This window comes from Argentina silus, assembly GCF_951799395.1.
Source record: "Argentina silus genome assembly, chromosome: 2".
Classification (NCBI taxonomy): Eukaryota; Metazoa; Chordata; class Actinopteri; order Argentiniformes; family Argentinidae; genus Argentina; species Argentina silus.
In genome coordinates, this window is record NC_139656.1 from 15,642,373 (window position 1) to 15,668,560 (window position 26,188).

A 26,188-nucleotide genomic window follows, 5' to 3' on the forward strand; every position below is an offset into this window, starting at 1 on the left:
GTGATTAATAACCAAGAGACATGGCCCAAGTCTGTCTGCATATGGCTGAGTGGCGTTGGTCAAACAAACCTGAGATAGAGATAAGAGTTTTTACATTACATTACATTTTTGACATTTAGCAAAGTTTTAAAGTGACTTACAACAAATACATGTGTCTAAGTAAGTGAATCATCTATCCATCAGTCATAAGAACAACTAATCTATGCTAGGATCAGGGGCCATTGGCAGTCACAATGCTAGAAGAAGAAAGAATTATTATTATTATTATTTTTTTTTTAATGTATGTAGAGTATAGAAACTGTACAGGGGGGTAGTGGGGATGAAGAGGTCAAGGGACATGGCCCAAGTCTGTCTGCATATGGCTGAGTGGTGTTGGTCAAACACTGGAAGATTGACAAACCTGAGATAGAGATAAGAGTTGGAGATAAAGAAGAATCATCCAAGGGGATTCTAGCTATGTGTTACACCATCAGCCTGAGAGACCAAGGTTCCATTTATAAAACAGATAGAGCTGTATAGAGAGAGCATATTTGGATATAGAGCTGTATAGAGAGAGCATATCAATAAATTGCAGTGTTATCTGCATTACAAGACATATTGTTTAGTTGAGTCAATGACATACAGGCTAACATTGTATATTTTACAAATCTGTACAAGAAACTATGCTACCTAATAAGTGTGATTTCTTCAATATACTATATACTTATATGCCATCTTTCTTGATGTGTACAAACGATGTGGTGAAATAGCATGAATTAATTATTCTAATAATGGGTCCTCTGTCCAGACATGTTGGAATGATTTACTGTACATAAAAACACTGATACTGTTGTGGAGCTTTCACCTGTCTGACAGAAGTATTACTGTATGTCTAAATGAAATGAGTCCCATTTAAGTGCTCTGTGCTAAACAAAACAAAAACAAAAAAGGCCATCCAATGTCCTACTGCAATGCATACAGACACAATAGTAGGAAAGAGAAGGCCAACAAGAATGGAACAATGAACTTGAAAAATCTGCGTGAGCACTGATTAACACAGCAGAGGAATCCACTCTCATCTGCCTGCTTACAATGAATGTGATATGTGTCAAATAAAGTACAAACTAAGCAGATACGTGTGATAGCGTGTGTACTCGCAACACAGGCAAAAACTAATTTTGGTCCCACAACAAGACCGATCTCTCAAGAAAGATCTCTCACAGACTATATTACATGTTTATGTACAGTTGCATAAAATTCTAGTCTACAAAACCAAGATGCAATGAATCAGAGGAGATGGGGCTGTGTAAGTAGGAATGTGGCCCCTAGAGTAGGGCTAATATCTTCTAATATCTGAGACAATTGGCTTGTAAAAAGCACTATCAAATACATTTGATTTGATTTGATGAAGGTGTAGACTATATTAATTGGAAAGGGACCAAATGTATGCAATACACCCTCTTCGACAGTTAGTCTTTTCTTCATTACCCAGCTGAGGTAATTGGTTTTAAGTAACTGGTTTTACATGGACTCTATAGGCATTCTTTTCCTCTTAATATACATCACATACATTTCCTCCAAAATACATCACATTTATGAAACAAAAACACATCACATTAATGTAACCCAGTTACAGCTCCATTTACATTTTACATTACATTTACATCAAATTTAAACAGATAATATAACTAAACATATCTGAAGGCAAATAAATGTGATTTTTAATGTCACATTCCAACATTCGAAACATGCATACACTTTCTTTAAAGGTAAAGATAATGGCTGATTGAAACCATTCCTTGGTAGGATTCTAGAATATCCTACCTCCACACACATCAATAAGGACACTGAATGATTGAATCCACTTCAAAGAAAGGTCTTGCACAGGGAACACTTTGACAGTAATCAACAGGAGTATTGGAAGCTGGGATAAGGTGCCATTCTGTCTTAATTGATTAAATTATTCTACATTGGAGCAAATCCAGGTCTCCGATGTAAGTCCTAATGTAGGAGAAAGCTGCATTTTGAGAGCTGCACTGTTCAATATAAAATAAACAGGTATTAGATTTAATACCTTTGCCCCACTGACGTAAGTCCTTTCATTCAGATTAGAGGGGGATTCATGGCAACACCCACCTAGTCAGCTGGGGGGGGGGGGCTACAGGCACTCAGACAAGACTTCGTGCTTATCAGTGGCAGTGCAGAACTCCAACGGGGATCCGTTGAGAAAACTTTGGCTCAGTTGGATCTTGAGCTTCTCCACCTCATAGTTGTGCAGGTATTCCTGGATAAGGTAACGCTCCCGCTTGATCCGGGCCTTCACCTCAGAGGGAACATCCGGGATCATCCACGCCACGAAGAACTTCACCACAAACACCAAATGCTGATGGGAGAGGCAGTGTTACTGAGCATAACCACACAACTGCCTCAGGCAAAATAAGCTTATAAAAAAGACATGATAAATGGAAGATGAAGGACAGTTATAAGAAAGAATAGGCACAATACAGGTGTCAGGGCTCAGTTTCCCAAAAGCTTTGTAGCACTAAGATCATATTTCGCACATAGCCTGCAATAGATTTAAGATTATATTAGTGCAACAAAGCTTTCCGTAAACTCAAACTCAAACTAATTTCAGATGGCTTACCTCCATAGTAATTATGAAGGCCAGTTTGGCAGCCAGGATGTGCCAGAACTGCATGGTGTGCTTGTACTGCCTCTGGTGGCCTGGAGGGTAGCGGTAGTCACGGTACCTGAGTCAAAATACAGAGACAAAGGTCATCATCACGAAAACAGCTACGATATATCAAATCCCACTGAACTGCCAGCATTGACACAGAGAACTCAGGGGTGCATTCTAAAACCTGAGTAATGCATAATAGTAAATAGTTGATGGTTTTCAAGCTTTAAAGGGTTTATTTAGTTAATAATATCCTTCTCTTCAAAATGAAGCAGTGGTAAAGATATTCAGCTGACTGCCACTCTTCACCCTGCTGCCTACCTGCAGGTAGTAATGATGGAGCTGTTGTACCAGGCAGGGCTCTCGCCCTCCTCAGGCAGGCTGTACAAAGGGATCTGGGAGATGTCATACACAGACAGGCTGTTGTTGATGTAGCCACTCATGGTGGCCTCAGAGCCTGGGTGGTAGGCATACAGGTAGACCAACCGTGGGATCATGTCTGATGTAAACGCTATGATGAATGACTGAGGAGAGGGAGAGCACAATCTTCATCATCTACATACAAAGGGTCTATTCTAACACTCACAATATCAGATTAAAAATGGATTATGGATTAAAAATGCTTAAATGATAACACCAATGTGGACATGTTGAGGATCGACCAGTTTTCCTCCTACCACTTACATTAGTGACAACAGACAAGATGGCCACTACGTTGAGGATCTCCTGCCAGGCTCCGATGTTGCGGGCCTTGGCGGCCACCGGCCTACGGAACTGTGTGGTGAACTTCCAAGCGTCTACACGCACCTCCAGGATGTTGTTGAATAGAGCCAGTAGAGGAGCCAGGGGGAAGGAGGCCACAAACAACGTGATGAAGCCGAACTGGATCACTACAGAGAGGAGGGAGAGAGCATGTTGTTGAACAACCCTATGTCTCCTATGTAGAAGCGGAGTGGTACCAGAGTGGGATGTCTGTCTGTCTTTCTGTCTGTCTTTCTATCTCTCTCTCTCTCTCTCTTACCCATCTCCAGGTACTCATAGAAGAGGCCTAGCTGGCTGAAGTTCTGCAGGCAGTGGTCTTGTTCCCAGCGGCTGAACTGGTTCTCTGGGTGGTTCCTCGCTTTCCTGCTGCCCCACCAGTTACGCACCAGTCTGAGACGAAACAATCATTATCAAAATATTACTATAATTTAAACATTCTGAGAAGAAAAGAAAAGAAAAGAAAAGAAATACAGCAGCCATAAATAGAATGTTTTTTAACGGCAGTTTGAAGAGGGCATACTTGTAATTAAATCCTGACAAGATTATAATTCACATGTGAACCAAACTCATCCATACTCCAAAATAGCCACAGGTGTCACTAGAGTTAAATCTCCCAGAGGATAGTGTGTATCAAAGCTATCTGTAGGGCCTCCTCTCCTCTAGGTCAGAGAGACTCACGGCAGAAGGGCTTCCTGGATGTTCCCACACAGCTGCTTCCCTGCCATGACAATCACCAGCTGGGTGGTCAGCTCTATCAGACAGCCTCCTGGGTCACACTGGTACAGGTTACAGAGGAGAGGGGGAGATAGGCAAAGTTAGGTTTGATGTCAGAGCATATAAAAAAGGTAAACTTTATATAAAATTAATGTTATGTGAATAAAGCTAACCTCCTCGTTCCTCAGCCTGCTCCACTTGCCGAACATGTATGTGTAGTTGCCTGGGTAACCCACAAACTTGCCCTTGAAGAACGCCACATAGAAACAGGAGGAGTAATAGTTGACGAACTGGAAGAGGAACATCTTCATGGTCAGTTTGTTCTCATACTCCATGTGAGTCTTGGGGATTTCTGTAGGAAAAAGCAGCAGGAGGTCAGAGAGGAGTAAAATATGCCACCAACTAGCTAAACTAATGTCTGTCTGTCTGTCTGTCTGTCTGTCTTCCACAAAACCAAGAGAAAGACTGAATAAACATAGTAGGCTGGTGTTTTATAAAATGTTTTACCTGCAGTGTTTACAGTGTTACTACATAGGTATAAGAGATAATGGTTGACTCCTCACCCAGGTCAGTGATCCAGATGGCCACCCGCTCATAGAAGAAGTTGAGGATCATGATGATGACAAAGTTGATGCAGGAGGCGGTGACGGAGGTGGCCAGCTGGGGGGTGATCAGAGAACCCACCAGCTGGATCTTCCTGGTAGGACTGTCCTTCATGATACTGGCAAAGGCTGCGTACACAGCCAGTCTGTAGGCTATCACCCCAATGATACAGGCCACAATCAGAGAAATCTGTGGAGAACATACACACACACAGCTACATACTACTGTGCACACACACAGACAAATGGTATACACAGAGACGACACACCAGGAGAAGCTGAGGGAGGCAGAAAGCGGAGGACGGGCTCACTGCAATGCATGGAATGGAATGAGGAATAGTATCAAACACGTGTGCTTAATATAATTCCTCATTCCGTTCCATGCATTACAATGAGCCTGTCCTCTGATTTCTACCTCCACCAGCCTCCTCTGGTGCACACACTCACACACATTTTTGGTTTATAGTAATGTAGTATATCAGCTTACCCAGAAGAGAACAGTAGCCCCTGAGAGAAAGAAGCGAGCACACTTGCTGGTGAAAGGCAGGTATGGCTCCATTTCCTACACAGTAACCAAGAACATACAGTATAGCTCAGTCAGCAGATCACTCAACACAATGCCACTGAATTTTCTGAATTTTTATAGAATATCAGAGACATTTTTGTTCAAGGGTATCACTTTATAACATCAGGAATACAGGTTCTATCATAAGGTAAGTGCTACCGGAAAGGAATTGCCGCTACCTCGCTCTCCAACCAAGGTGTATGAATTGAGGAGCAAACTGAAGTGAAGAGGAAATTCAGCAACTCTTGGAGGACAATGGAACTTGATGAAAAATTCTACTCTAAACCAATGCGTTTCAGCCTTCACCCTTCATTAGTTCCACTGTCATCCAAGAGTTCGTGAATTTCCTCTTCATTATCATAAGGTAAGGTAATGCCATTGAACTGGTCCATTCAGTCTGTCAGTGTTCCTATAATAATTAAGAGACATGTGGGTCTATACCTTGGTGATGCGGTTGAGTCTTTGATTGGTGCACTTGGTTTCAAACTCAGGGCGGATCTGGAGCTGCTGCTGCTCTTCCTCAAAGTCCACCAGGTCCCACTCATACTCCAAGCGGGCCTGACGGCGCTTCCAGAACTCCAGGAACAGAGTCACTGCAGAGCAGGGGGGAAAACACACACACACGCACACGCACACGCACACGCACACGCACACGCACACGCACACACACACACACACACACACACACACACACACACACACACACACACACACACAGGGCATTTAACTCTGACAGTGCCAGTCTGTCTGCATCACAGGGGATGTACAGTGATTCTCAGGTTAAATACTGTGACAGCAGAGTCGACAAACACTTACCCCAGATCCCCATAAATATGGCAAAGAACACTGTCCCCTCATTGTCAAACAGATGGGATTGCTGGAAGTGAGGGGAGAGGGACAATATGAGTTCCTAAGCAATCCAGAGATGAAATGACACGCTGTGCTTTGGCCACAGTGAAGTGACATACTGCACACTCAGCATGGGAGGGTTGAGTAAGAGAAAGTAGTCATGCACAATATCAACTTAACCACTGTATTAAATGTGAGGAAGCATCTGATGATTATATTTAATGGTTTATCTTATCAAGAGTCGCAGTTGAGAGAAGATCTTGATGTCATGTAATAAGTGGACTATTCCCTTACCCAGGATGAGAGGCATGTGGAGTTAAGCTTCCAGTAACTGCACTTTTTATCACACAGTGGACACATCACAATACTCCCTCCAATGCCAGGGTTACAGATCTCCTTACTGTGGGAGAGATGAAGAGATACAAAGGAAGAACAAGAATACATTGGATTGAGCTTGCGTTTGGATCAGCAACAATACAGAAACTACAAAGAATGCCTTTTAATATAATTGTCATTTATCAACCTTAAGCATCATTTGAGTGTGTATTCTGAGAGCCTGTTTCAGATTATATTTATTTCAAAGTACTGATTTCCCAATTTTCAAAAAGCTGCCCCATGCTGCCACCTGGTGGTACTAACCTGGAGATATTGTCATCATAGCTCAGAACTCCATATGTGAAACATATGACACCCATCACCGCCGCAACAAACAGCATCTCTGTATAGAAGCCCAGCCAGGCAAAGTAGATTCCAATCTTCTCCCCATAATACTTCCTGTCAGCAACAAATAGAAATAGTGCACCTTATTTAGTTATAGGGTTTCTTGAGTAGAATGGTTTTGTAAACGACAAACGTTTTCTTACCGAATGAGGTTAAGGGGTTGTTCCTTATAGAAGCTGAGGAATCCAGCCCAATGTTTATAGAGGTTGTAGCGTTCACTCTCACAACCAGCATTTCTTGCCCTTTTCCAGTATCGACACTGATCGGGTAGGGAGAGGAGCAGAATTAGTTAGTTATTAGTGACAACTACCTTTATTTGACAATCAGACTCCATTACTGTATATAAGGTCTTCTATGACATAATCAGCGATAGATTATAATAAATGTATAACAAAACATATTAGTGAGTTTAAGTATGCTCTCATATCTGTGTGTGAAAATAAGGGTGTGTGAATTGTAGGTGTCTCATCTCGTCTTTCTTACATCATGAAGCGGGAAGGCTGTGGCATAGGTCCCATTGCTTATCAACCTCTTGATCCCTTTCTTGTCTTTCTCCTTTCGGTCCTCTTTGTAGTATGGACATCGAGCCAGGATGTAGTACACCTAAAAGCAAGTGACATCAGAGCAAAACTGAATTTCAAGTGAGGCAGTGGGGAGATGCAGTAATTGTGTGTGTGTGTGTGTGTGTGTGTGTGTGTGTGTGTGTGTGTGTATGTGTGTGTGTGTGTGTGTGCGTGCATGCGTGTGTTTTTATTTATCATGGTACTACACTCACAATTCTGTTGCGTGTGGAGGGAGGGAAGAAGGTGTCCTTGTCGTTGATGAGGAAGAAGTCGATTTTACCCTTGTCAAAGGGGGAGGTGAAGTGGTCGGGGTCGGGGCGCATGACCTTCTCTGGTAGGCGGAAGGGCCGTGAGAGCCACTCCAGAGGGACATCCTGTCCATGGGGGATGTCACTGTCCTTAAAGGGAACCTTGATCTTTAGCACATCAGCATATGTAGCCAGCACCTCCCATGGAGCATGGATCTTTAGAAAGTATGTTCTCTCATCATCTGCGTCCTTAAGAATAAGTGGTAAGAAGAGGACAGAGAGAGGATTAGTTAAGAAGATTTATGAGAGCCAGCAAGACCTAGTTGGCCAGTGACTTCCCCTTTAAGATATGTCTTGATAATAATGTACTGTGCCATTGCAAGGTGACCACTAGAGGACATTAGTGCACCACAGTTGAGTTTCTTACCGATTTGTCCTCTGTCTCAAGTTCCAGTCCAGCCTTCTCAAGGTTGGCCTCAAACTCCCTCCTCCTCTCCTGTGGAGATGCACACACATACACAGTCAGCCATCATGAGACATGCACAAACAATTATTCTGAAAATCATCGACCAGAGCAGACATCACATTGACCCTTGAATCTCTCCCATCTATCTTTGCCTCTCACTTCCTCCTTCCATCACACATTATATTATCTCTTCCTATATCTCTTCCATATGTCCTCTATGTTTCTCTAGAAATAGGAGACTGGTACTTCAGAAACTGTGTTAAGTCGTTGCCTAGCACCATAGTGTTATCACTCTCTGAGCTGAGTCAGAAGAGCATGCTGTAGGCTGTCAAGGGAGTGGATAGGCTGTCAAGGGAGTGGATCGAATTTTAGCCTTGTTAAATCTGTGCCGCTATCTCAAGAACAACATGATGCAATTCACCCACTATGAACTGTTTCCTGTCAACCACTTCCTCTCACAATATATTTTTTCTAGCTCCTAGCAGAGAATTGTGCATCTGTAGGCAACCCTGTTCTGGTTTCTTTACTTTATTCCAGTGGTTCCTGCCCTCTTCATTGGCCCTTCTCCACATTTCACTTGCACACCAACCCTTCTTTTGCCTTGTTTGGACTGCTAACCCTTATTTTTCCCTGTGGGTTCCACTAAAGTGCCTGTCTTGCTATGGTGATTTGAGGTTTCCTTAGTATGTGCCGGATCAGAGTGTGATACGATACTAATGTGTTCCTGTTATTCTGAACTTCTACTGTCTTGCACTCATTATGCTGTCTATAATTATACAAAGTCCTAGCAACCATCATTGATTAGCACATTTGGCAGTAGAGTATCATATTATTCTATTCTGCTATGTATCTCTGTGCTCTGTCGCTCTATGTCGCTCTATATTGATAATGAGACCTTCTGCTCACCTGCTTCTTCTCTCCATCCTTGTCATCTACGTAGGACAACACAAAGTCGATCCGGCGAACTCCGTCCCTGAAGAACACTGTGTCTTTGTTCTGATTTAATTTGTCATTCTGCAAGGAAGAGAAAGTGGATTAGAGCGGCAAAACACAGACACACCCTCACTTGTTCTCTCTCTCATTCTTTCTATCTCTTCCCATATTTCATCAATTCATGTTTTATATTTTTTTTTTTAAAACAGACAGTATTTGTTTTCTGAAGAGACAGCTTTATGCTAAAGCACAGCAGTTGAGACAATGGCTAGTTTTTCAGGATAAACCACACCAAAGAGGTCAAGTCAGGGACTCCTGGACACCTTCCAGTGACTTGTGAAAATTAAGCCTATCATTTTACTGAACTTAAACTATGGCAGGTAAAGAGGTACATACAGTACAGTACCACAGTCTGCAATTAAGTCTGAAATTAACTTTTGTAAGCTTTCCCCTTGCTTGATATCAGATCATGTCCCATCACTATATGGCCAATGTTGGATTGGAGCCCACCACATGATACAGACACTGACAACCCTCTTCTTCAAGAACCCTCCTTTTTCCAGTTATAGTAGTATTTCTGCGTCCCACAGTTAGATTACGCATTGACTTATACAGAGGGAGAAAGTATTTATTTATATATAAAGTGACTGCACCCCTGTTGAAAGTAAACTGCATATGAAATGGCAGAGGAGGTCATTTGTACTGTGAGTTTAAAGCTATTTCTTAATCAGTTGTTTGTGACTGTGCTAGTCCCAGTCTTAATCATTCAGCCAACAGACAGACTAACCACTCTCAGCCACTACTTAACATTCTGAATGTGGCACTGGAGAACTACACCACTGCAAAGCCAACACAAGCAGCTCTTGTACATCCACCACAGCGCCACTTTATAATGCATTTAGGAGACAGTCTTTTAGACCTGAGTGTGATATTAGGCCTTTCCTGATTCAATTGGATTATAGGCACAGAGTACAGGTCTTAGATCAGCTTTCAGGCCTAATTCTATATTTAAATGCAGAAGTAGAAGGGTAGTGGAGATCTGGTGAAGGCTCTAGGTTGAAGGTTAGACAGTTCTGCTTCAGGGCGTAACTACAGCAGTAGATATAGCACAGTAGGACTGCTTTATTTTGCTATGTGCGTCACAAAGAATTCAGGTCTCTAAATAAAGCAGTATCCTGGTCATGGAGGAGGCATTGCGGTCAGTAAGAGTGCCCCTCCTAGCATGTTTATCAGCCTCCAAACCAACAGACTGTGCATGGAGGAAGGAAGCAGGGTGGAGATGTAACACTATAACAATGTGTTTATAATTCCAGCAATAAGATTATAATAACACATTTAAGAACACATTAAAATCTATCACCTTTAAAATGTGTAAAAACTGGCTTGAATTTATGAGAAGTGTTCAAGCTCCCTATTTCTTGAATATGCTGCATAACGAATACATACACACAAACACACATTATTATTCCCTGTGTGTGTGGCAGACACAGAGGTCTTGTGACAGAATGAGAAGATTACTGTGACAAAAAAAGCTTTGAACAATCTGAACTAAAGAACACAGAGAAGAAACAGAGGCATGCAAACACACAAACCCAACATTCTCTGAATACAAACACAAATAATCAGGAATATTATAAGATCAGCTTTCAGGAATATTGATCACAGAGGAGAATTTATGTAAGTAGAAGGATTTGGCAAGGCTAAAATGGAGGCACATAATAATGTATTCTTACATGAGGAACAACCAAGCCATTAGGAAATCACACATACTGTATATTCCTAATTCAACACTCCTGTTGCACTTTTCAAACTATGTATGGAATATATGGAATTCGCAAACGCTAGTCCAAACACTAGTAATTCTTGCTTTAATTCAAGTATTTGCTGGAATTGTGAAAAGGAAAGACTAGTGGACTACCATTTTAAAGAATTACAGGAGTTTAAAATGGCCGTTTCTACGTTCAACAATGTGTCAACCAGGAAATTGCTTTAAGAAAGGTTATACATTATAGTGGACGATTTTTGTGACCATATTTGGTAAAAAATAAAGTGATACTATACAATGTATTATACATGTATCAGGCTAGAGCAAAATTTCAAGCTAAAAATTGAAGGTTACTTTCATTATCATGTCAATCCTCCATATTGCATCTGTAAGGCATTGAAAAGAGGAGCATACTTTGTTTTTTAATTTTAGACATGTTTATCTGGTTGGAAGATGAGAATAGTTGTGAATTGTCCAATAGGAATAAAGGTGATTTATCATTTCGGCGAGAGGAAAATTGTGTGGATTTTTTATTCGGCTCTCCTGTTCGCCTTTGAGGCATCATGTGCTTGGGACTGTTGCCTAGTTAAAAAAGCAGTTACCTTGTTTTTTTCGGTTTGTGAAGTAGGCCTACGAGTTCACGGTTTGCTCCCACAACTTATAAAGCATGTCAATGTATGTAGTTATTTTATGAAAGGATGGAGTTATTGGAGCTCATTAGGATTTTGAGTGCACTCAGTATTCTGAATTTGAATGTGTCATGATTAATTGATGTTTTGAGTAACGTGGTAAATGGGTTAAAATCATTTTAATTGATGTTCTTTGTGTTGAGAATTATCTTTATGGGCATTTAAACTGATGTTCATTGTGAATACATCTTTTCAATCCAAATGCTTCTTGTGTTACTGAACTTATACCTTGAATAGGTCTACAGTGCATTCGGAAAGTATTCAGACCCCTTCACTTTTTCCACATTTTGTTTTGTTACAGTCTTATTCTAAAATGGATTAAAAAAAAAAAATCCTCATCAATCTACACACAATACCCCATAATGACAAAGCGAAAACAGGTGTTTAGAAATTGTTGCTAATTTATTAAAAATAAAAAAACGGAAATATTACACTTACATAAGTATTCAGACCCTTTGCTGTGACACTCGAAATGGAGCTCAGGTGCATCCTGTTTCCATTGATCATCCTTGAGATTTTTCTACAACTTGATTGGAGTCCACCTGTAGTAAATTCAGTTGATGATTTGGAATGGCACACACCTGTCTATATAAGGTCCCACAGTTGACAGTGCATGTCAGTGCAAAAACCAGGCCATGAGGTTGAAGGAATTGTCCGTAGACCTCCGAGACAGGATTGTGTCAAGGCACAGATCTGGGGAAGGGTACAAAAAAAATTCTGCAGTATTGAAGGTCCCCAAGAACACAGGAGCCTCCATCATTCTTAAACGGAAGACGTTTTGAACCACCAAGACTTCCTAGAGCTGGCCACATGGCCAAACTGAGCAATAGGGGGAGAAGGGCCATCTTCAGGGAGGTGGCCAAGAACCCAATAATCACATTGACAGAGCTCCAGAGTTCCTCTGTAGAGATGGGAGAACCTTCCAGAAAGACAACCACCTCTGCAGCACTCCACCAATCAGGCCTTTATGGTAGACTTGTCAGACAGAAGCCACTCCTCAGTAAAAAACACATGACAACCTGCTTGGAATTTGCCAAAAGGCACCTAAAGGACTCTCGGACCATGAGAAACAAGATTCTCTTGTCTGATGAAACCAAGATTGTACTCTTTGGCCTGAATGCCAAGTGTCACGTCTGGAGGAAATCAGGCCCCGCTCATCACCTGGCCAAAACCATCCCTATGGTGAAGCATGGTGGTGGCAGCATCATGTTATGGGGATGTTTTTCAGCAGCAGGGACTGGGAGACTAGTCAGGATTGAGGGAAAGATGAACTGAGCAAAGTACAGGGAGATCCTTGATGAAAACCTGCTCCAGAGCGCTCAGGACCTCAGACTGGGGCGAAGGTTCACCTTCCAACAGGACAACAACCCTAAGCCCACAGCCAAGACAATGCAGGAGTGGCTTCAGGACAAGTCTCTCCTTGTCCTTGAGTGGCCCAGTCAGAGCCCGGACTTGAACCCAATCAAACATCTCTGGAGAGACCTGAAAATAACTGTGCAGCGATGCTCCCCATCCAACCTGACAGAGCTTGAGAGGATCTGCAGAGAAGAATGGGAGGAAATCCCAAAATACAGGTGTGCCAAGCTTGTAGTGTCATACCCAAGATGTCTCGAGCCTGTAATCGCTGCCAAAGGTGCTTCAACAAAGTGTAAAGGGTCTGAATGCTTATGTAAATGTGGTATTTAAATGTTTTATTTTAAATAAATTAGCAACAATTTCTAAAAACCTGTTTTCACTTTGTCATTATGGGGTATTGTGTGTAGATTGATGAGGAAAACATTTTTTTGAATCCATTTTAGAATAAGGCTGTTACATAACATAATGCGGAAAAAGTGAAGGGGTCTGAATACTTTCCAAATGTACTGTAAATGTATGTAATATCTGAAGTTCCTGCAATACTAACCCTAACCCTAACCAGCTCATTAGCTTAGTCGTTTCAGGTGGATGCACCGCCACCAAAAAAACCCACAAACAAATAACCCTAGTTGACTATAATATCTGCCACACTGAAGAACTCAGGAAGACCCCATCCTATTGTATTGCGCTTAAGAAAATAAACATACAACAATAAGTCCAAGTGGGGGTTACACAACTTTAAATGCACGTATGCTGGTCACAATAACCCTGTGGATTCTCACACATCCATCTCTGGGTAGTTTTTACTGTTGACGTGTTGTTGTTTACCCTGGGCCTTTTCACTTCAATATTTGAACAGGTGTTAAAGTTACCGTTTGTTTTTTTGTTGCGCCAGTCTTTCGTAATTTCACAATCAGCCCCCAGAGAAAAAAAGCAATACACTAAGTAATAAGTGATTTTAGGAGGACTAGGTATGTCAGTTCAATACCATCTGACCTAATGATAATATTGTGTGTTTGAGGAGTCAAGAGATAGACCTATGTTAACATACAGTGTTCAGGGGGTCAGGGGATTTACCTCTGTGAGTCCAGATAACTGTGTCCCTCTGTCCAATATGGAGTTGGGACTGTGGCCATTATTCTCCTCTGTGGAGGAAACAGACAGGAGCCCAGAGTTAAACAACGAATTGTGAGGTTGTGTGGTGTAGGACCCAGATGCAGAGAGGAGACCAGACAAGGGAATGCAGTTGAAAAGCAAAGGCCACTTTACTTAGAAAAATCTACAGGGTAGACAGGAACGAACTTTCTAAAATAATAAACACTAGGTCTCAACCTCAGAAACCAGGACACTAGAGAATCTTACAAAGACAAGACTTGGAGTACCATTAGAGAACTAACCTCTGACAAGAGTACAGAAAACACACAACTTAAATAGAAAGGTCTTAATTAAATAATAAGATGCACCTGTGTGCCTATCAGTTCATGAGGTGATCTCTCCCGCCCCCAGTGTCCAGATAGAACAGTGACAGTAATGTGTTACAATCCACAAGTAACATTCTCATGTTGTGAACAGAAATAAACAACAACAGTAAAAATTACTTATTGATGAATTTTTTCACTTTTTTGAGTGATGTCAAACTGTATGTGTTTTTCAACCACTGGCCCAGAAGCAACATTATTCAGACCTCTGAACATAGCTTAATAGTCCTAGGATCGTGCACCAAATATCATTCATAATTTTCTTCCTTTAAAAGTAATCTGTGGAGCATGTATGCAGCTACTTGTTAATTTGCAACAGCAGTGTTAGATTCCAAAATGAAGAAGATGCAATTAAGGATACAATATTCCTTCTGTGTCATCTCCATGAAATACAGTGCAGCTTGAAAGTTTGTGACCCCTACAGGGATGGTCATTATTTTTGTATAAAATATTAAAATTAACTTATAAAATCTTTATTTTTAAAATATATTTTAAAACCGCAATTCCTAATAAAGACATTCCAAATAAAGGACACAAACAAAAAAAGTGACATATTTTCATTGTTTATTTAATGAAAGTGGTTTATTTAACAAAAACTCACATTTCATGTGTGCAAAAATATGTGAACCTCTTCAGTCAATAGCTTGTGGCACCTCCATTAGCAGCGATAACTTGGAGTAAATGTCTCATATAGCCACTAATCAGTCTCTGACATCTGTTTTGAGGGATTTCTGCCTTCTCCTCCTTACAGAACTCAGCCAATTGAGTAAGGTTTGAGGGGTGTCTGGCATGAACTGCCCGCTTCAGGTCCTGCCGCAGCATCTTGATTGGATTTAGGTCAGAACTTTGACTTGGCCAATCCAAAACACAAATCTTCTTTCAACTGAGCCATTCTTTGGTAGATTTGCTTGAATGCTTTGGGTCGTTGTCTTGTTGGAAGACCCATTTTCAGCCCAGTTTTAGCTCCTTGACTGATGGCTTGACGCTCTGTTCAAGAATCTCCTGGTATACCTCAGAATTCATGGTTCCCTTAATGTTGTGGAGTCGTCCAGGTCCAGAGGAGGAAAAGCAGCCCCAGATCTTGACATTCCCACCACTATGCTTGACTGTTGGGATAAGGTTCTTTTGGTGGTAGGCAGTGTTAGGTTTTCGCCAAACATAGTGGTTTTGATTGTGACTAAAAAGGTCAATTTTGGACTCATCTGTCCAGAGAACAGACTTCCAGAAACCTTCAGGCTTGTTCAGGTGGTCTCTGGCAAAGTTAAGACGGGCAGTTTGGTTCTTTTTTGACAGCAGATGCTTCTTCCTAGCAACCCTCCCATGAATGCTATTTTGATTCAGTGTTCTTCTTATTGTTGAAACATGCAGTTACCTGAGATGCAGCAAGAAAGGTCTGCAAATCTCTAGATGTTATGTTTAGGGATATTTTGGAAGGGCGTCCACTTCTAGGCCGAGTTGCTGTCAGGTTAAATGCTCTCCATTTGTAAATTATTTGCCTCACAGTGGACTGATGGAGCTCAAATCTTGTTGAGATGATTTTATAGCCTTCCTCAGACTGATGTGCTCTCACTACCCTCTTCCTGATGTCCTCTGAGATCTGCTTTCCTTTCGACATGGTGTGTTTTGCAACACAAAATTGACCAGGTTTCTTATCTGAGACTTATGAGTCCCGCCCAAACCCTTTCCTAAAGATCTCTCCTTTGATTGGTTCACTTGGTACCCAATTATTTACCCACCTGATTCTACTTACCTACTTGATTTAACCAATGCAACTTGAGGTTCACTTATTTTTGCACCTGCACTAATTTCTTTATTATTTAGTTTTTCTACTACACACATGATTTCCTCTAAACTAACATATGGAATTGGTAAATATAAACCTGTTATGTCAGATAAAAAAGACTGGTTCTGATTAAATAAAGATTTCATGGTCAAAACAAAACAAATCTATAATTGCACAAGGGGTTCACACACTTTCAAGCAGCACTGTATGTAGATACCATCAAGAATAAAAAGAGTTAGAGATCACTCTATCAGATAGAATCTGTCCGATCCAAGACCTGAGAAGACTTTGTGGTGTTCGATTCAGGGTGAAAGCTATTCTGGGCCATGGGTAGAATTGTGGGAGTACTGTATAGCTTTACTGAATGATGATAATGAATAGAAGTACACACACACACACACACACCATTCCTGCCTGTAGAACTCTCCCCCAGCCTGGCAGTGGGAATGTGCTCATGTAGCAGCGCTGCTGCTGCTGCGTGGTTATTTTTGAATGCTGGGAAATCAGCACTTCCTGTGGGGGAGGGTAGAATGTGCATGGAGGGGAGAGGGAGGGGAGGGGGCAGCAGCTCAGTCTGGGACACGCTGTATCAAGGCAAAGAGCCCACCCACTCTGCTCAGAGCCTTCGATTGGACGAGGAGAATCATTTACAATCTTGAGGTTTAAATGAATGCATTGCAAGCCAATGAAAGGCCAGAGGGGGTGACACTGTATAAAGATTGTTAAGAAGAGAGGAACAACATAGGGCAACTCATGCTGGAGGAATGTTGAGAGCTACACTCACCGAACACTTTATTAGGAAGACTATAGTAATACTGGGTAGGGCCTCCCTTTCCTCTCAAAACACCCTCAATTCTTCTTGAAGATGTTGGAAACATTCCTTTGAGATTCTGGTCCATGATGACATGATTGCATCACGCAATTCCTATTCAGGTGCACTTTCAAGCTGTGAATCTCCCGTTCTACCACATCCCAAAGGTGTTCTATTGGATTCAGATTCGGTGACTGGGAAGGCCACTGACGAACACTGAACTATTGTCATTTGAGACGACTTTTGCTTTGTGACATGGTGCATTATCATGCTGGAAGTTAGAAGATGGGTAAATTGTGTCCATGAAGGGATGCACATGGTCAGCAACAATACTCAAATAGGCTGTGGCATTCAAGCAATGATTGATTGGTATTAACGGGCCCAAAGTGTGCTAAGAAAACATTCCCCACACCATTACACCATCTCCACCATGAGAAGGTGTACGGGTGGGTGTTCCTAACAAAGTGTTTATGATTGTATATGAGTCTTAGCTAAAGCATACCTAACCCCTGTGAAGTGTGCATTTAAAGAGGGGTTTTCCACTCAGGCTGTGTGAAGCCATGTTGACTGTGCTGCTGTTGCTTTTGTCCAGCTGAGAGCATTATCAGACCCAGAGCTGAGCAAACAGACACAGACAGCGAGTGTGTTAAATTTCCATAAACATCCTGGTTCCCCGAGACAAGCAAAAGACAGCCAATGCCGCCTCAGAGGCAGCACACACAGGCCAATTCACAGATAACACACTGACACTGAGACATGGACACGCACGCACACACACACACACACGCATACACACATACAAACACACACACAAGCATATGCTAAACACACACAACAGTAATTCAAATATAAGCCTACACAAGTTCACACACTTCAGAACCCACGCAATGCTCCTCTTCATTGTTTTAACACAAATACACTTACAGTAGTTGCACAGAGACTCGCTAAAACAATCAAACAATTTTTATTAAAAACATTTTCTAACTGATACTGCCCTTTCGAACCAGACATACAGTACATTCACATATTATCGAAGGACATCCACGTCAGTTCGAACACCCACTCAAATAAATGTATGTAAGCCCCAGTTCACTTTAAATTAAACTGACACTGATAACTTCAGTGGAGATTTCCTAAGCACATCATGGCCTAGTTGGTCTACTGGCATTAACAGCCCCACAGTCAGTGTGTAGTGCAGTTAGGAGTGAGGGAAATCACAAAGGATTCCCACACACACAGTCATTTATGCTCCCCAAATGTGGTGTGAGCAGGATAAAAACAGCCATGCCCACACAATACAACTTGTGTAAATCAGAGTGTAGGTATCCTCACATGCTTCTAAAGGGAGCACCAATAAAATGAACATAGTCCAGAATGTACTAAAATAGCACATAACACAAACTGTACCAAGCACAGGTAAACCCAGGGTGAAATGTGTGCAAAATGTAAATGTTACAAATGTTAAAAACTCTTAACTCTTAGTTGACAAAAGCAGCATTGAGGTAACTTCCTCTGATCTACTATGTCTTTATTAGTTACAGAGAAGCTAAGTTAGCTCAATTCTAAGTTCTCTTTCCTGAACTCACAAATGGTGATAAACGTGTTCCTTGAAGAGAAGCTTCATTGTATTGAGGATGTGTTGATGAGAGATACTGCTAGCGGAACCCCAAACAAAATATTAAATGCTAAACACAGTGTACTCATGATGAACTGCACACATAGCAGGCACTGTACAAAGCACAGGTAATCCTGGGGTGTACTGTGTGTGTGGGCTTTAGCCCTCACTAACACAGGACCAGGGAATGTAGACAGATTACACTAAAGTTACAGGGAGAGTCTGGTGTTATGAGGAGCCTGGCTCTGCAGCCTCTGGAATGAGAGGGAGGGAGGCTGCGCCCACAGCACATACCCAGCCCAGATTAACCAGGTAGCAGAAAGGGCATAACAACAGGGTAGCATTCAGGAGGGCACAGTACACTGAATGTGGCAGATAGAAATGTCATGAATAGAGCTGATGATGATGATGATGATTTGTTACCCTACATCAAAGAGGCATGTCTGTTCTACTCAATATATTTCTATCTGAACATTTCATAACGTTATACCCTTGTGAACAAAGCCCAGTGCACACAGCCACAGCAGCAGCCACTGATTATGAGGTGAAGGGTTGAGGTGGGTAAAAGGGAGGAGGAGGGGATGAAGGTAGGATGAGGAGAGGAGGGGAGCAGGAGAGGATAGGAGGACGGACAGACAGGCATCACACTAAGCCTTTGATCTGCCTATACCTGTGAGCAGGATCATCCTGAATACTGTCAGCATGGCAGGGCCATCTTTAAGAAAACAGGGGATAGAGGTTTTAAGTCTGCTTTCCAACCATGAGGAAAGGTATGGACAAGTGCTAGACAATCAGACAGGTTTCTGATATCACAGATACTTCTCTGTATGGATGCTGTCGAAGATCAAACAGCACCAAGGTCACCTGCTTCACCCCAGTAGCATCTGGCTGTCATGTTGCCCCCCTACAGTACTTTTTTATTCTCTTTTAGATCAACACTTAGAGAGACGAGTAAGTGATGACAGAATAGCTGTATGTGGTAACTGTACTAAAGGTCACTGTGAGGCCTGAGCATTGCCTCCTCTGAGACTGGTGAACCTCATCCTCTTCTATTCCATTTCCTCTCTAATTCACCATGTGGAGATGAGTCACCCAGAGCTTAGGGTGCTGATGAAGAAGAAATGGTTCTCTGACAGACCATGACATAGCAAGCTTCCCTCCCACCTCATTCTAGGCGAGGGACTCTCACAGAATGCGATAGCTTGGGCCATAAAGGGGTACTGTACCAAAGTAAAATATTTCCCACAGAGTAATACTAAACTAGATGGATATCAGACTTTGTTGTAATCAAGCTTATAACTTTCAATTGTATGTGTAAAGGGTTATACATGAAGACAGAAAGGGCTATTAATGGAAATCAATGCCCCATTGTGTCCCAGTCATCCCCCACATTTTAGCAAGGCAAACAACCCAAACTAACTGCATCACTGCAGAGAAACCCTGCAGGCTATTGACCTTAACATGGTACTGTAAACACACCAGCCACGTGTCATATGACAACATAGGATGCATTTTATCATGTTACCTATAGGGGAACTTAGAGGAAGGAAAAGAAAACTTAAAAAAGACAGTAGTAGCCAAGACCTAGGCTCCTCCTCCTCAGATCTCTCCACCCCCTAGCACTTCCCAACATACCCACTTGTATGCTACAGTACCTGCACTTTTGTCCAGACTGTCAGAGGCTCTGACTGAGGGGGGCAAACCATTCCAGAGGCGGGGTGTAGCAGAGGAGAAGGCCTTGTCACCTATGGTCTTTTGGTTTTGGGGTTTTGAGGTTTTGGGCAGATGACCAGAGTCTGAAGACCTGAGGGAGCGGGAGGGACAGTAGGGTGTGAGGAGTTGGGTCAGAAAGCAGGAGACAGAGGCATGTAGGGCCATATAGGTGAAAGTTTGCAGTTGATCCTCTCTTTGATAGGGAACCAGTGGAGACTCTGAAGAACAGGGGTAATGTGATGGTGGGAGGGGGTTCATGTGAGGAGACGGGTTGCAGAGTTCTGGACATGCTGTAGTCTGTTGACTCAGTGGGAGGGGAGGCTAGAAGTGCATTGTAGTAGTTTATGCAGGAGGAAATTAAAGCATGGGTGAGTTTCTCTGCGACTGTAAAGGAGAGGAATAATCTGATCCAGGCAATGTTATGTGAAAGAATGACCGTTTCTGATATTATTTATATGGGATTCAAGTGAGAGGGTGGAGTCGAGGAGAACCGCCAGGTTTCTGGCAAGGGGTGAGGCTTTAACCTCTACTCCCTCGATTGTGAGACTGAGCTAAACAATAACCCCCTGACTTGGGATACTGCAACTCCAATCAGATCTGCAAAACAACTACTGACATCACCCAAAATCCCATTTCTCTTTTCTTGTCGGTAAGACAGAAAATACATTTCCAGTGAGGAATTTAAAGGTGTCTTTTTATTTTCACCCTGGGTTAAATCAAGCCACTAATAAAGAGAGGATAAAGAGAGGCTATGCTTCCAAAGGTAGAACTTCTGTTTTGAATCCCTACACACAGTGCTTGTTTATTTGAATTTCTACAGTAAGTAGGAAGCAACATCTCTTTTCTTATCTCCAGGATACAATAGTGCCACAGGGGAACTGTGCCTTGGCAAAGCCTGGAAAGTTGATCAGTGAGTGGACCTATAATACCACGGCAGCACAACTCCCAACAAGAGTTCATGGGCATGGCAGATAGCCGAGCGCCTACTTTATCTTCTCAGAAACAGACATGAAAAACCCTAGCCCAAACCTTCTCTTTGACATGCTGATTAAATGGGTCATGGTTGGTGAGGGAAATGTAGACTTGTCTGAGAGTATGTAGGGATGTTGTATTTTGTATCTGTGGCCTGGTTGCCTATTGCTTAATCGCCTCAGAGGATCTGGCTTCAGAGGACATATCAAGCAGTTGTTCTTTGTCCTTCATGGCTTGTTGTTTTTTAAACAATCTGATTAGATGCCTATGTTAACCCAGAGATAGCAAATTCAATGCTTAGGCACAGCTGTTTCCTGACCTCACCATGCAGTCCCATTGCAAAGCCAGTCATAATCTCATGCACCAACAGTTAATCTCAAGAGGAATATTCAACCAATCCATGATTATATTATCCTTCTTCAATTCTTATCTAATTAGGATTCTTCAAATCCCCATACCGAATGAACACATCGGAATACAATGATACTGTGAAGGACAAGTGCAGGACAGGGGGAAAAAGTAGGGAAATACGGGGGATCCAATTAAAGGTGAGTAGATACTATATGTTCACTTCATCTGTGAGGGGGACTAGATACCTGGTAGGCTTCAGCCTATCTAGCCATATGGTTATGCCAATCCTGACATTAAATGTTTTCTCGTCCATGTTTTCTGGTCCTCTGTGGCTCAGTCGGTAGAGCATGGCGCTAACAACGCTTAGGTTGTGGGTTTGATTCCCGATGGGGCCATATATACTGACATGTATGCATTCACTGCAATGTAAGTCACTTTGGATAAAAGCGTCAGCTATATGGCATATATATTATGATATATATATATTATGTCCAGTGAACCAAATAGGAGGAAAACCGGGTTAACTCCCATGTCCTAATTCAGATGCTGATTTGGTTTACCTGTCTGCATCGCACCGCCATCAAAGGGAAAATATAATTATTGAGCCAGTTTCCATGGCAACCCTTTGGCTCCCCCTCATCTGTGAGCCATAGATGCTTCACTGGCTTTTTTCCATTGCCAGACAGAAAACACCTTAAATGGAAACACTGACTCCTTGAATAATAGTAGTAATTCTTATGACATCAATTGATTAAAGGTAAATGCTGCAATTAATAGGCAAAAAACAATTGGCTGTGCAGAGCTCATCAGGATGAATTACACTGAAAGCTTTTAGCATTAATGAATAAACATTTCAGATACAGTGAGAGGTTGTTTGTAAGAGAGCATGCCTAGTGTTTCTTCAGACTACAGATCATTAATGGAACAGCTATCTTTCAATAGAGATACTTAGGTTCTTCAGTAAGCTTATTTGGAGCTCTATCAGCTTCCATAGAGTCTACACACCAACGAGATAGAACTGTATGGCCTATGCGTCTATACTACTCGATTCTATTGTGTTCAGCATAGACTCAAAACTGTCAACAAGACAAATTATAACACATACACACAGAGAGGTGAAGACAGACCCCTTCCTTTCCTATGCCTATGTTCCCTCGTTTAGATGTGCCTGAAGGTTTGCCCTGATAACAGCCCACATAAAGCTGTTGGTGTGAAAGGGTAGTCTATCAACATAGAGCTCCACACAATGTCAAACACAGGGTGGATAGTCATTCATTAAAAAGGAGTACTTATGAACACAAGAGAGCAAACAGGATATCTCTAAAAACCAGATTGTCATTAAATTAACTTGCTCGGTCCACTCACTTCATACAAGTACCATCAATATTGTTGGAACATAAAGCCATGATTTCACACTGTAGTACCTGACAAATAGATGCACATGGACAGCAGTGTTAGGGTAAATGGTGCATACTCAGTTTCACGTAATGGGTGTTGTATACCAGTAGTGATAGGATGCTAAGAGAGAGGATATCCACAGTGTACTGTAGAGATTGGGAGGAGGTCTAAGCTGTTTTTATCACTGAACTGCTAACAAGAAGAACATGATTATTCGAAGCATTCTATTATCCTCATGCCTAGTCTAAATGTGTCTCTGAATCACAAGGTAGACAATTTATCAGCAGGAAATTGTGTTGAAGTGCATGTTCCATATGTGTTGTTAATGCCTATGTAAGTGTTTACCTGTGACAGTGTGGAAACCAACAAAGCAGGTTAGCAGCACTATTGATGGCCTAAGGACACTCTCAAACTAATGATTAACTGAACTGCAAATTTGGCTGGGGTTTCCATGATTAGACAGGCAAGGCCGAAAACCAAGTGGTGTAGCCATGCATTGGGCATGTGCTTTGACATTAAAGAGGTGTCCAGGGGTTGCATATCAATATCAACCTCAATGTTCCTCAATGTTTGCTTATCTGAAATTGACTGGATATGTGACAGCAGCCTTTCTATTAATGTATGCATATAGTATATCAGGTCTATTTGAGTCTACTTGCATGGTAAGAGGATCACGATGCAGGAGGTGAAGGGGCAATCAGTAGCCTACTGTAGTAATGGGGCATTGATTAGTGTTTAAAGGGATGGCCATGGACAAAATACTGGCCTGCTTCAAGCGGCATTCTTGTGCAGTGTCCAGTGACTAATTTGTTGTGAGAGGGATCACGTTTTTCCTATAGAAGGATACAGATAAGGGGAGAGCCGCTTGCATCTGCTTCACTATGCAATCAAGTAACACTGTCTATCAAGACAGCACATCCATTGACATATATGGTTAATTTGGTGGTAAGAAAGAAACAAGCGCTGGAAACATTTTTTTATGTGCTCATAATGTTGAATGGTGACAGGTTAAAACTGATTGGCCACCTAGGTCATACAAGGTATCTTTTAGCCGATAGGCTCCTGGTTGTAGGCATAATAATGGACCACATTTTTCAATTCTTAAATATAAAATGTCTCTCCCAGTAGGCCCAGCGTGTTCGTGACGTCATACACACGGTTTTACAGTCATATCAAAACTACTACACTTAAAATGTATGTTGTATGTATGTTTCGAATTAACATATTTTTAATGTAAAATATTTAGCCACATATTTATTTGTGAATCGTATTGTTGGGCCCCACACAGAAGGTCAACCGTGTTGACACAAAGCAATTATATACCACTGATGAACTATGTTCTATTTACAAGCTCTGGTAGGCTGTAATGAGTGTTATGAGAATCTTCCGAAAGCCAACACAACCTCAGACTTCTAATTGTTAGGCTATTGAAAGGGAAAATGATATAATGTGTGTGTTATAACCAACATAATATACGAATCTGGTACTTTACCTTCTATCTGGGGATCCGTTGCGTTCATCATTTCGATTAAAGTTTCATCCTTCGCATTTCCCGTTATTCGTTCCATCTTGGTCGACTAGGAGCTGCTGTGTCAGGAAAGGGAGAGAGAGAGAGAGAGAGAGAGAGGATACCACCCCTTTCTGGGTCGATTCGCGCGCTGTGGAGAGGACTCGAGCGATAAGGCTCAGCATCAAAATCAACGATTGACGATTCTGGCATTCATGAACTGAGACCTGTAGATTTGTTGGCCTTATTATTTTGATTTAACTCATTCTGCTCTCTATCCGAGATGATAATATGTTAAAGGGGAGTGGCAAAGGGCACTTTCTGTCGGCATATCGTGCATAGCAGAAGTTTAGCCTAGCAGTCCATTCTTACAATTAACTGAAAGTTAGCGCATATCATTGACTGACTCGGTCTGCCTCAAGCTTGCACACTCTGATGATTGATCGATCAGTGGCCAGTGCTTCTGTTTTGAGTTTTTGGCCTATTTGCATAATACACAATTACATTACAATGAGCCCATCCTCCGATTTCTAGCTCCACCAGCCTCCCCTGGTCCCTATGATGGTTGCCCATGGGACATTACACCATTATTGACAAATATTTATAACTTCTAATTTAATAAGGTAGATGGCGGTAAAGTATCGTCAATGGAAGAACTACAATGAAGGAAGGGGAGGGGAAGGGAACTACGAGTACCCAGCATGCGCTACAGCAGATACATTTGTGGCATGCGCAGTTAATTCACACAGAAGTCGCAGCGCCAGCGGGAAGGTAAACATGGGAACGAAGTGCTTGTAGCGATATAATAGCTTTGAATTCTTACTGAAGTCTGCGCACAACTCAATGAATTCAAACCTATAGTATAATATCAAACGCATGTGTGCTGTTTGAGAGAGTGTTTGTGTTTACACGCACCCAATACATCAACAATTCACTAGTTAGCTAGTCGAGCGCTGTTACATTGTATGTAGCAGCTTGCTAGCTAGCTGGTGTGCAGATTAAACTTGTTTGTGCACACACACAGTAAAGGCCTACTACACGTGTGCAAAATGGCAGTACGGTAATGGACAGCTCTGCATCCATCTTTTGACAGGTTCAGACCATTTTTGATTGGGATTGGCCACAACACCATGGCAAAGTTTGGAGCTGTCGTCTTCTCCCACTCGTTTGCTATCTTGTCTGAGCTGAGCAGCATCCTTGTCAGCTCCCAGAACCTGTGAGTCCGCCAGTAAGATACCCCATCACACGCCATTAACACAACACTGTAACATTACACAGCATAACAAACATTGCATCAACCTAGGATCATATTAGTGGTCCAACTCTTCAACATATATCACAGTGTCAGAGACAGAAAAACACAGACTAACTCTGAATGTTCACATAGTAGGAATGCACGTTGTTATGATGTTTTGTGTGGGGGGTGTGCAACACAATGGGTACTCCCATATCGTTACAATGCAGGTTTGCCTTATAATTCACTTGTTTTTGGTTTACAGTGTAACTTTTAAGTTTTCTGGAGCATTGATAGATAGATAGATAGGTACTTTATTGATCCCTGAGGGGAAATTAAGGCGTTACAGCAGATCACAAACAACAATAACAAAATAAAATTAATAATAAAAATAAAATAGACATCTGAAACATTATATACAGAAAGAACAGTTCAGTA

At 41.9% G+C, this 26,188-nt stretch overlaps 2 protein-coding genes across 4 annotated transcripts in view; one reads left to right on the forward strand and one right to left on the reverse strand.

Moving 5' to 3' along the window:
- On the reverse strand, positions 1-24,697 carry ano5b (anoctamin 5b). The gene is made up of 20 exons (XM_083665077.1): positions 24,502-24,697; positions 13,966-14,033; positions 9,052-9,159; positions 8,107-8,175; positions 7,644-7,928; positions 7,352-7,471; positions 7,012-7,127; positions 6,788-6,922; positions 6,443-6,548; positions 6,116-6,176; positions 5,741-5,892; positions 5,222-5,296; positions 4,696-4,924; positions 4,306-4,484; positions 4,097-4,194; positions 3,678-3,808; positions 3,341-3,546; positions 2,978-3,180; positions 2,624-2,729; positions 1-2,362 (listed from the first exon to the last, which is right to left on the reverse strand). The coding sequence occupies exons 1-20, from the start codon at positions 24,575-24,577 to the stop codon at positions 2,138-2,140; spliced, it is 2,748 nt and encodes a 915-aa protein (XP_083521203.1). The 5' UTR covers positions 24,578-24,697; the 3' UTR covers positions 1-2,137.
- The window catches only part of tssc4 (tumor suppressing subtransferable candidate 4), a 7,905-nt gene continuing 3,504 nt past the window's right edge, over positions 21,788-26,188 (forward strand). Inside the window, exons 1-2 of one of the 3 annotated variants that reach the window (XM_083665079.1) lie at positions 21,788-21,808; positions 25,610-25,732. The gene's annotated coding sequence lies outside the window, so the exon portion shown is untranslated. Of the gene's footprint in view, positions 21,809-25,246; positions 25,288-25,609; positions 25,745-26,188 lie in introns of those variants that run through there. The other 2 variants (XM_083665080.1, XM_083665078.1) reach the window with 2 other exon arrangements.

What these genes read in the sequence shown, in the direction of transcription:
- ano5b (XM_083665077.1), bottom strand. Translation starts at nt 24,577, where the DNA reads ATGGAACGAATAACGGGAAATGCGAAGGATGAAACTTTAATCGAAATG. An exon ending in CATCTGGATCACTGACCTGG is followed by an intron (nt 4,485 to 4,695) that starts GTGAGGAGTCAA and finishes TTTTTCCTACAG; the next exon opens with AAATCCCCAAGACTCACATG. An exon ending in CTATGAGTACCTGGAGATGG is followed by an intron (nt 3,547 to 3,677) that starts GTAAGAGAGAGA and finishes TCCTCTCTGTAG; the next exon opens with TGATCCAGTTCGGCTTCATC.